The sequence below is a fragment of the Lonchura striata genome, chromosome 2 (assembly GCF_046129695.1).
Source record: "Lonchura striata isolate bLonStr1 chromosome 2, bLonStr1.mat, whole genome shotgun sequence".
Lineage (NCBI taxonomy): Eukaryota > Metazoa > Chordata > Aves > Passeriformes > Estrildidae > Lonchura > Lonchura striata.
Genome location: NC_134604.1, coordinates 27,332,881 through 27,344,687, shown reverse-complemented (window position 1 = coordinate 27,344,687; position 11,807 = coordinate 27,332,881). Strand labels below are relative to the sequence as shown.

General features: G+C 43.1%; 1 protein-coding gene across 1 annotated transcript; it reads left to right on the top strand.

The window, feature by feature from the left end:
* Positions 1–7,960: 7,960 nt before the first annotated feature.
* Positions 7,961–10,370, top strand: COX17 (cytochrome c oxidase copper chaperone COX17). Its single transcript, XM_021548833.2, has 3 exons — positions 7,961–8,179; positions 9,659–9,767; positions 10,163–10,370. The coding sequence occupies exons 1-2, from the start codon at positions 8,061–8,063 to the stop codon at positions 9,741–9,743; spliced, it is 204 nt and encodes a 67-aa protein (XP_021404508.1). The 5' UTR covers positions 7,961–8,060; the 3' UTR covers positions 9,744–9,767; positions 10,163–10,370.
* The last annotated feature ends 1,437 nt before the right edge of the window (positions 10,371–11,807 follow it).

The window sequence follows — 11,807 nt, the reverse complement described above, 5'->3', positions numbered from 1 at the left end:
CAGAGGTAAGTGTCAAAAAGATGTGAGGAGACAGATGCTGTGAAATCTACTGCTTTGTGGATTGAGACTTTGTCTCTGTATTGACCTTTGGCTGTAGTTAGGCATGGTAACCACTGTGGACCACCTCACTTGTAGCTTGTGACATCTTTTGTAAAAATGGCCTTGGAGTACTGATCATGGTAAATGGAGCTTCACCAGGGTGAAGTCTGTGACAGGCAGGACTTTAATTTTTTTTTTTTTAAAGAAGGCAGAATTAAGGACATTTTCAGCCTATGGTTCAAACTGTGACAAAATCCAAATTTTACTAATATTTCAGGCATCCTCTGGAGGACACTCATACTTCACTTGGACTTGGTCATCTTCTTAAATGCTGATTTTTAAAGAACAGAGCTCACATTTGGATGATTGGCAGGGCTGTAGTCAGGCATGTTGTCTTGCCTCAGGAGGAAAAGGATCTTGGGTTGAACTCCTTAGGGAACTAGTGAATTCCTAATGTTCTCACTCTTCTCATGTAATATTCAGAGGATTAAATGCCAATACCATTGTGTTAGCTTGCAGGTTTCAAGTTTCAGTGTGTTCAGACACTTTTCTTGGGACTGAATTTCTGTGCTTGCCTGATCTGAAGCAAACATTAGAAACTCCTGATTTTCTGCGACTATTGTAGCCACTCCTTTCACATAAATTAAATATCTGGACAGAAGTGCTGTGGAGATTAATTTCAGTTTATTATGACACAGTATAACTTTTCCATATATTACACTCTTATTTACTCCTAAACATTTAGTGCAACATAATCTTAATACAATCTATTAAAGCTTTCAGCATTTTCTTATAGCCTTTCATCTTTAATGAAGTTTTCAGCACTTTCTTATAATCTCTCAGCTTTATTTGCAATCACCAGATGAAGGTCAGGTGAGGGCTAGCACACATCCAGTGGCCCAGGGGTTCAGGTCTACTAGAGACAAAAAGGTGAGGAAGCAGTGACAAGACACTGATGCCATTGGAAGAAAAAAGCTAGAATCAGATGGGGTCTCAACAGAACCCTTTCAAGGACTGGGGAAGGATGTAGAAGTATCACTTCCCTCATGTAAGAGAACACAGAGAACACTCTCTTCAGTCTTGAAAGTTCCCCTATCTTTTCCCTCTGTCTTTGCCTGCACGCACACAGTCCTTCCCTCATCACTTCCCAGTCTCACATGGTGGAGACTGAACCAAAGACAATCTAAAGGACGTCATTGTTGTCCTGGCATACCAACTCTGAGAACATGTTAAGAGCTCAGCCTCTAGCATGTTGATCTGGAAACATCCTCTTTGGTACGAAGTCTTTGCGTGCATGGATCCCTAGAAGAGAACCAGACCTTGAAGAATCCATTCTCATTTTAAATAAGGGACAGTTAATGCCAGACCATACAGGAAGCATAGATTAAAATGTAGAATTATACAAAGTACCAGCCTAAGACAGTACTTAGATAAGTGCTGCACAGCATATTGAAGGTCAGGGCAAAATAGTCAGAATGTGGGCTTGAGCTGAGTGTTTAGATGAAATTTTCTGCCATATAGATGACATATGTTCCCATGTCACTTTAAAAAAATAATTGTATTCCAGATAAATAATGTATTAACGAGAATGTCAGTGTAACTAGGCTCTCTTGAGAATCCCTCCACCTTCATATGGAGATGTCCTAATGCTTCTTAAAATCTGACCATTAAGCACTTAATAGTTAAATCCCATTGATTTTGGTGGGGAATGGGATTCTTCTAAAGATCCTTGAGAAGAAAATCAGCAAGAAGAAAAGCAGAAGAAAACAAGTGCAAATGAATGAGGTGTTCAAAGTTGACATCTAGAATGACCACTGATGCAAAAGAAATTGCTTCAGAGTGACTGAACTTTCTACATTATCTAGTAACTATGAAAAACAGCTGTGGGGATTCTGAATGGATTCAGAATGTATGTGATGTTGCAGGCTCTTTATAAGCAGCTTGCAGCACTGCACAGCATATGTCTTGATGCAATATTTAAAAGAAGAGATGCTGGAATGTGAGTACATAGAAGTATGCAGCTGCAGTCAGTGACATCTCAAATATGGAATGACTCATGTATTTGTAAATACTAATGATTCCTTCCAGGCTTCCAGTTAGGTCCTGCAGTTCATTGAGAATATTAAACCATTTTCTGTAGTGAAGCTTCACATTTCATAAAATATGATAATGAGAGACTTGAATGGACTCAAACAAGCCAGGTTTGCCACTGACACAGGCATCAAAATGGCCTGTCATCAAGCAGAATAAAATTGTTAATAGCAGCAAAACTTACAGGGGGAAAAAAAGGACAAATGGAATGTGTGCAGTGGAAAAGAAGTGGACCTACAGTTTTGCTGCTTCTCAATTGACTGACAGCTTAACATCATTCACAAGGGTTGCAGAAACACTGCCCGGTTTGCAGCAGAACTGATCAAGGTTAGAAGTTTGTATTATGGAGGATTTTATGGAACTACAACGAGATGTGTTTTTCTTTAGAACACAGGCTCCTGGACTTGGGCTCTGATAGAGGTTTGCTGTGATGTACAAGAACAGACCTTAGGCAGCATTTGTTTTTTGTGGGGTGACTAATTGGAGAAGCATGCATGTAGTGGTTTATATTAACAGTGGCTCAGCTGTCTGATTCTGCACAGTTCTGACAATTCATATAGGTCTTTTGCAGAAGTTTGAAAATCCTGCTTTTTAAAATCATGAGAACTGAGAATGGAAGAGATTTGCTCTTTGGAAAGATCTTTATAGGCCACTGTCTTGGGTAACTCTGCAGTATTGGGAAAAAAAAAATCCCCCATGGTGACTAATGTGTATCTGCTTCATGCCTAAGTGCTTTTAAACCGTTTTTTTTTTTTTGTTTGTTTTTTTTTTTTCCTGATCTTTACCCAAAAACAATGAGCCTTACTGCAGTGTAGGGACAGTCCTTTGCAGATTCATGTCTTTTGGAGGATTAGTGATGTTTTTTTCCCAAATGCAGATTAAAGTTTTCTAAGTTACTATGTGTAGATAATATCAGAGAACATACAGTTGTCTTCTGTCATGATCTTTTGTTGTGTTGGTAACAGATGCAGCCATTTGAGTGCAAATACCTGTCCTTCCCATGAGTCTGTGCAATAAGATTTTTTCCAAAATGCTCAGATTTTTATGAACAGCTGGTCAGTCACCCCAGCAAGCACTGAAATAAGCCTGACCTGCCTTTAAATGCACATTGAACATGATCTGCTGCATATCTGCATGATGGAAAAGCTGCCACATGTCTTGTGTCTAAAGGCTCATAGTTCCTGCTTCTAACATATGTGGGGCAGGCAGGTTATTTTGTGGCACAGAACAAAACAACTTCCTTCTTTTGCCTTATTACCAGGGAGACTGCACACTGAACTTGCTGATCCAGATTTTGCAGTGTAGCATGCATGGCAAAATCTTTACAAATATGTTTGGATATGCTTTCAATGGACAGTGACAAGCAGGGGCATAGTATGAAAGTGATGATAGTCCTAATGCTAGCACAAACTGGTGAGAGATGTGCAGAAAACAATGTGAGGAAGGTATTAATACCTTTTAAGTTTATACCAAAGCTTGTAGGAGGGTCACTGTCTTCTTTACTGGGGAGGGCGGGGCCAGAGTCCTGGTCCCAGAATGAGACCCCAGAACGTCTGAGATGCTGTGAACTGAGTCTTGCTGTTAGAGACAGCAGTTCTGGTTTTAAACTGGAAGGTGACTTCATTCTTTCAAAGTGCCTTCCACCTCCAGGCTGATGCTCTGAAGATTTGGCTGTGTTTCTGGCAAGAGATGATTTGTTGCAGTACTGGCTTTGTAGAGCATTCAAGAGACAAAAATGCCTTTAAAGTAATCTTGATTCTGCTCTTGTGTTTTTAAGGGCTTGCTTTCCAGGGCAAGGAGACTTCCTCCATATTAACTTCCAAGGTGGTCTTCCAAGAAGGGGATGGTTCAGTCCTGTGGTACAGAATCATTGTGTACAGAATTCATACTGTAGTCCTGAAACAGGAGGATTTGCCTCTTCAGTCTGGGAAGGAACTGGTGCCCTGCTTCTTGAGGTGATATCAGTCCTGTGCTTGAACCCCTTGTCTTCACATAAAGATGGAGTTTGAAGCTTAGAGGGAGTGTAAATAATGACTTTAGAGTCTCTTCCATTGTACTAGACTGGAGCACAAGCCCTTCTATCCCAGCATTCATTTTCTATCTGGTTCCACTGCTGAGCGATAGCATTTGGCAGTTGCAGGTCTGCAGCTTTGATCAGAAAGAGAAACTCTATCCTGTTCTTGGGCAGTTGATATAAGAGGCAGCAGGGTCCTGACAAGACATCTTGCTCAGAGCTTTGAAATCCTTTATTTTCACGTTATCTAAGCATTAACACAAAACATAAACAACTTCTTTGACAGTAAAACACACAGCATATGGTTGACTGGGCTGCTGGAGCCTTGGCTGTCTTATGTTTATACTCAGTCAAAACCAAAAGTACTTCTTTAGACTATATTGAACAGGTTTCTTTTTTCAAGATAATAAAGTGGTTCCCAGAATAGGCAATACGTGGAAAATATCAAAATACCTTCAGCTCAGTTTCGTCACACAAAATTTCCAAAGCTTAATGTACCTTCTATCATGTAATTCAGAAGTGTAGAAAACCTGGAAAACCCCAGACTGCCCTAGACTGTTACTTTCAACCGACATTGATAGGGGCTTACCCAACCTAACAGCAATAATGAATGTAAATACACTTTTGAGGTTCCTTGAAAAATCTGTCCATTGGAGACAAGGACATCTTTTTGGGTAACCATTCTTTTAGTGGGTGAAACTGAATACACAGGAAGCCAGTGGCAATGACGCAGTGTTGCTGTGATGTTCACACAGTATGAGCCACTGCTGTTATATTCTTCAACTCTGATAAAGGGCTGTACAGAGGAAATAATTTGGAAACCCATGACAGCTGGGTAGTCTCTCCCTGTTTCACCCATTAGTCCTTTAAGTCAAGAGCTGTAAATGTCCAGTGCTACCCTGCAGTCCTTGTACTCTGACATATGGCACCAGGCTGCCAAATGATACTGCAGCTTGAGGGAGGGTCTTTTCTCATTATCTCTTTCAGAGACTGAGATTTTCACTGGATCTTTTTTCCTGGGTACTTGTTCTGGCAATTTTCTCGCAGCCTCATCTCAGTAGCCAGCCCTTAGCTATTTCTTCTTGTCTACTAGATAAATCTGTTCATTCTGACACATAGCTCTCTAACATAATTCTTCTGCCACTGTCAGTAGGCAGAAGAGAAATAGAAAACAAAAATGACTGAGTTAACAATCAATTCTTATGCACAGTGCAGTGTCAGAAGAGAAATGGCTGTGGTCTCGCCTCTGCATTGTACTCCAAATGGGTGCAATCAGTATTGAGATGTGTTAACCATGCTTTAATGGATATTCTTTTTCCTTCTCCTCCCTTCCAGCCTCTGTCCTTTCATCCCACCAAAAAATTATTCCTTTTTCTGGGGCAATTCTGTTACAAAGAGAATTGTACAAACACCCTGCAGGGAACATGGCCAAAATAGCAGTGCTCCTCCTTAGCCTTTGGAAGGCTGCTAGAGTGGAATGCTGCTTCCAGAGATGTTTAGTCTTCAGAGGCCATACCTTTTGTGCAGACCCATCTAAAGTCATCTGAGAGATGATGATGACTAAATTTTAATCTCCCTCTTCCCTTGACATTCCATAACTTGGGCCAGAGTATAAAATGTATTTTGCTTTGTGTCTTCCTGGCTTCTACAGGCCAAATCAATGACTTTCAAACTTTGTTTTTAATATTAAAAAAGCTAAATAAAAGATACGATTCAACTGCTAACTTGAGAAACCCTCTTGGAGGTTTTATTACAGTCTTTCCCTCAAAGTTTGTGCTAGATAGAGCTATCAACAACTCTATTTAGGCCTTTGGAAAGTGGTCAGCAAATAAAGCTTTAGGAAGGAAAGAGAAAGATATTTAATTTTAAAGGAAAACATGCTTAGTATGTTTAACAAACTAGGAACAAGGCATTGCTTTGGAGAACTGATGTGTGCTTTTGATAGATGTTTCAATCTCGGCTTTTATCTTGCAGCATGTTTGTGTGAATTTGGGAAAATCATATTTTGGTCAACAAGTGCAACCTGTACATATTCCAGATCATCACACCTGGCATGGCCTCACAATGCACATGTGCTTAAGGCTGTGTGGGTGCTGGTCACCTGAACAACCTTGCCAGAGAAATGGCATGGTGGGGAACAGGCTACTGAGCAGAGATCCATGGATAACTCAGTGGTGATTATGTGAGTGAGTGAGTGAGTGAGTGAGTGCGTGACTGAGTGAGTGAGTGAGTGAGTGAGTGTGTGAGTGAGTGAGAGAGTGAGTGCTACAATTACATGACACTTTCTGTTCCTCCTTGCTCTTGTCAGTGTTCCTATGATTTTGGATCCCCTTAGTACATGATAGAAACTGCCAGTTCTTTTTTGACTCTTACAACATCCCACTTAAAGGCACAGGAGCTGCATCCCAGTGGGCATATTAATCTTTTCCCTTTGCAAGGTCTCAGCAGTGTCACATCCACTGCTGTCCTGCCCTTCCCCCATTACCTGTGTGGGTCACCGCTTTGGTCTGCAGTGTGCCTGCCAGACTAATATGTGTAAGTATCACGTTGGAGTCATCAGGACTGGTGACAAACAAAAATGTACCACTGGGAGGTGACAGACTATGGCCTAAGAGCTAAAAGCCAAGCTGTGGCTTGTATGTGGCAGAGATCTAAAAGGCAAGAGTGGCTTCTGATGCCTCGGATTGGGACAGACTACAAAGGAAAAGCAGCTCTGTATCTTCTCCTTTATTGCCCATGCTGTTGTCCACAAAAGTTGGATACATTACCTGGTATGCAACAACCCAGTAATTACACACTCAGCAGAGATACTGATTATTTATTTTAGAGTTGTGCAAACCTGGGTGTTCTGTGGTATTCCACAGATCAAGCACACCAAGTACCAAAGCTTTTTGCTATTTATACATTTTAGCAAACAAAGGAATTAATGTTCATTGCTTACAAGTTACATACTTCTCTTATAAATTAGTATTCTATCTTTTATGGTTAATGATTTTCACGCTTTTCATGCTAAATAGTCTACATGCTCAGTCTTCTACTTGAGTCAGTAGGTTTCTGGGGTCAGTAGTACCTGAGTTGGTGGACACCATTTCCCCCTACCAGAATTAATTTTTACCCAGTTGGAGCTATTTTAACACAATTGCTGAGTTGACTTTATTGCTTTCTTCCTTATCTTGGCAGTTCTGCCAGATGTCCTTGTGGCCTGTACATTCTGCATTCTTTGTGTCCAGTATCAGTGCACGTTCTTCTTTCCAGGACTTTTTACTCCCTCCCAGGTCTGAGATCACTGAAGCATGGACAGCACTTGGAGCTCGTTAGTTGCTCTCTGTTTCACAAACTAAATATCCCTTCTTGTTGCTTAAGCTTGAAAACATAAAAGATCAAGCATCAGAGCACATCCTTTTGCAGCAATGCCAAGGGCCGGCCCTGCTGGGCCGCTGCCATGAAACCGCGACATTAATGATGCCAGTGATGGTGAGTGTGCTGTATCCGTGTGACCACCCTCACAATGAACTGATCCCGTGTTTTCCCCGCTGGCTGGGTGGGAAGGAAGAGGTTAGGCGGCTGGGCACAGCTTTAAGGGTGGAGCCGGCGCTGGCAGAGCCGAGGGCGTCACTCGCTGCTCTCGCCTGACGCTATTTTCCCCCGCGCTGCCAGCTCCCTCCGTGCCTTCGGGCTCGTTCATTACCGAGTGACCTGGAGTACGCCACTCGCGCCCCGGCACCGGCGGCAGCGCCGAAGCGCGACGGCCGCGAAGAGGCGGGGCGGGAGGCTGCCCTGCCCCTCCCGGCAGGCCGCGGGCCGGGAAGGGCGGGCCAGGCTTCCCGGCACCAGCCGCGGCTTCCCGGAACCAGCCGCGCTCGCACGGCCGCCGGCCCGTCCTGCCCGCGGGCTGAGGGAGCCGCAGCTGCCCGCCATGTCCTCGGTGGCCGCCGCCAGCTGCGACGGCAAGGGCGCGGCGGAGGCGCGGGAGGAGAAGAAGCCGCTGAAGCCCTGCTGCGCCTGCCCCGAGACCAAGAAGGCGCGGGACGCCTGGTAGGGACCCGGCGCCGAGCTCCCCGCGGCCGCCCCTCCGTGCCCGGGCCTCGCCCTGCCGCTGGCTGTGCGCCCTGCCCGCCGCATTCCCTCCTCCCCGAGTGCGTGCCCCGCCGGCCTGCGCAGGGGCTGAGGGCGCTCTCCCTGCCGCAGCCTCCCAGGGAGGAGGGACAGCGTGGAGGAGAGGAAACTGGCGTAAAAACACGCTGTAGAAATGAATGGTTTAAAACCGCATAGCCCGCGTTTAAAACAGGTTTCAGAGATCAGCTTTTAATGCTGCTTCCCCATGTTCGAATTCTTCTGACGGTTTTTGTAGATCTTCACTATTGTTGATTGAAGCAACGCGTATCAGCAGGTGATAACTTCTTTGTTGTTCACCTGAGTATAAATTACATTCTCTTTTAAATAAAGCAAAATATTCTGGTTTTTTGAGGCTCAGAGGATGACATTTCCCAGAGAAGTTCAAAATTTGACAGTGACCTGTATAGCTGCATTGGTAATTACAGGCTTAGTCGTGATTGTAGGACCTATAAAACAGTATGAAGTGCACCCTCAAAATGGAGCTCCTTTGACAGTGAATCTTTAAGGTTTAAAAATCTTTAATCTGATGACCAAATTGTCTCTTTGTTTTTTTTTTTTTTTTTTAACTTTGCTGGTGGTATAGATGGTAGGTGACAATACTGAACACTGTTTTTGCTAAGTTTAGGGGAACATGTCTAATTACATAGTATAGTGAGGGTGAATACAGGGACCCTTAAGAAAACGATGGTAGGGTGGATGGTACTGGTCAGATGGAGTTGCCCTGGGCAGCCAGGGGATGTCTATGCTCATTGTAAAAAAACCTAAGAAAAAAACTAAACAGTTCTGTCATTCAGTCAAAAAGCAAGTCTGAACTGCTTTTGTGGTATACATGATAATACCAACAATGAGAGACTTTTATTTGGATAGATGAGTAACATCAAAAGTTATCATATATGGTGAATCATTTTTTCAACAATAGCTGGGCAGGTGTTGTGTTTTGTTTTGCTTTTTGCTTCAGGGTCCTTAAATTGCAACTGAAGTTGGACTAAAATATAATTTACTGATTAGCCCATTCTGTATTGTTCTGTTACTGGAGAAATTTTGTTGCTTCCATGCTGAATAATTGGAAACTGGCCAGCTCAGCATACTTGATGATGTGACAGTCTTGTGTTGTATAACAAATCCCCATCCGGACTTGCCCAGAATAGACCCTGGCCTGTGAATAGGAAGTTCTGTTATGCCTGTTGTCAGAGTTTTAGGTGCACAGCTCCAGATTTGGGTAACATTTTGGGATAGTTTTATATTGTCCAACACAGCACTACCCTGGACAGGATGGGAAAATCTCTAGATCCTAATAGGGATTTTTAATTGTCCCCAACAGCTTGTCAATTCTGTTTCTTTGACTAAAAGTAAGTGAACATTTTATTGCTGAACCCTGGAAATCTTTTTGTTTTGCAGCATTATTGAGAAGGGAGAAGAAAATTGTGGGCACCTAATCGAAGCTCACAAAGAGTGTATGAGAGCTCTGGGCTTCAAGATATGAGTGAGATGAGCAGGACTGAGTGGGGTGAGTACAGCCTTCAGGACCTCTGCCTCTGAAGTGCCCTGGCACTTCAGCTGGTACCACTGGAAGGCCCAGAGTAGTGCTCGTGATGGTGTTGCCCTTATGAGAGGGAAGGCAGAGCAATCCTCATTGGCATTACAGCCAACATTGCTGTCCTGTGAGGGTGGTGAAGCCCTTGGCAATACACAGCCTCTATGAGTCACTCTTCAGCAGTAGAATGGTGCTGCCTCTGTTGTCTGCTAAGAGATCCAAACCTCAGTTTAGATTTCTGGTGCTAGGACACATGGGAATTGGTTTTTGTGGGTTTGTGCTGGGGTTTTTTTGTTGATTGTTGAACTGTTGCTCAATATCCAGTGGAAAACCATGTTTTGTGAAGCTGTGTTTCCTTTCTCTTCTAGATGATGTCTTTGGTGTGACTGCATTCTGGAAAGCTGCAAAATAAATTATTTCTGCAAGTTACTGCAAAGAACAAATATAAACAAAGAGTCTATTTATGAAGAGTCTAAAGATAGAGTATGCATCACATCTGTAGCTTTTCCACTGCTTGCTCTTGACCACTGCTATAGAAAATATTATTTTTTCCTCTTAATAAAACCCTGAAAATGACCAGTGTTCCTGCCTTCTGTTTCTTTTTAAGTAAAGAAGTGACAGTGCCCTCCTTACTGAAAACAGCATGCTGCAAGAATGAGAGAATGAGGAAAGCCTGCTTAATCATTAACGTAGGAACTCTTTCTTCCTACTGATTACTGAGGTGGTGTGGTTGAGCAGAGAGAACTTTGGTGGGTTTTCCCACTGATGCAAATTGTGAAATCATGCTAGTAGCATTGCGCTCTAGCAGCTTTCAGCAGCCGTGCTGAAGCTTGCAGTGCTGTTTGTGACACTAGCTGTAACTATGTTTGTACAAAGGTGACCACAGTCTTATGAAATGAACTTCCTTAGAGTCAAAACTGTATTTGATTTCCCCATGTTCGAATTCTTCTGACTGTTTTTGAATACCGTTACCTGAGCTGATTGTTTATAATGAAAAATTAGGTACTTTCCACCTCAAACTTGCTTGAGCCAGTAGTTCTTCAAGGGAAAGGGAGCAGAGTTCTGCTCCCTATCACTGCAAGAGACTTATGTGCAGGTTACTTGCCTGAAAGTAAAGTTTTTTTTTTTATGCTGAGTTTTATTTACTTGCCTGAAAGTAAATCTTTTTTTATGCTGAGTTATTGTGGAGTTGGTCTTGTGCTATGCACGCATGGGCTTTTGTTTTCTGGCTGCTGCTTTCACTTGTATGAGATGATAGTGTTGTATGAAATGGTAGTTGTTGCTTTTGATTCCTTCTTGTAATCTAGAGAAACATTAGGTGCGATTTCTGGTTTATTACAAGTGGGGCTTTTCTGGCTTCATAAAATGTAATTGTGCAACTCTAGTGTTACTCTTCCTGTGATGAGCTGGCTTTCCTGAATATGGTGTCACTAATTACCTTTTCTTCTGATGAGTTTTCTCGTCAGAAACTGAAGAGGCAAAATCTGTGCTTTGTCTTGATTTTTCTCCTGGCTTTGATCCTGCTGGGGGGGCGAGTGCAGTCACAATAGTTTCTCTGCCTGCTGGGCCCTGCGTATCCTGAGCTAGCAGTGGCATTTGACTGGGAACATTTAGTATGTGACACTTGGTGCTGCCTCTGCTGAGACTCACAAGTTGTGTGAGGAGAGTTTAGACTCTTCCTGTGGGAATGTTTCCTGAAGGTCCTGTCCTGAGACAAGAGTTGTGTCCATGGTGGCTTTCTGCCTCAGAGTAGGGATGCAGGTGTGGCTCTGGCAGAAAGCATTCAAAGCTGCCTGTGGCACTGTAACTGTTTAAGGAGCAGGACCTGGTGTTCTTCTTGGTGTTTATTATTGTCTTGAGGTTGGAATCTGAATAAGGTCGTTCCTTGTTGAACCATTGTGTGTCAGAGCATGAACTGAAGAGAATGGTAAAAGGTGGATGAGCACTAGCTTTGTGGTAGCATGGTCTGGGTAAACTGTGAAAATGGTGCCACAGGAGCAGGGCAGGGAGTGG

Bases quoted from the DNA above. Each gene is read 5' to 3' on its own strand.
- COX17 (XM_021548833.2), top strand. From the start codon at position 8,061: ATGTCCTCGGTGGCCGCCGCCAGCTGCGACGGCAAGGGCGCGGCGGAG. The intron at 8,180-9,658 runs GTAGGGACCCGG...TTTGTTTTGCAG, and splicing joins AAGAAGGCGCGGGACGCCTG to CATTATTGAGAAGGGAGAAG.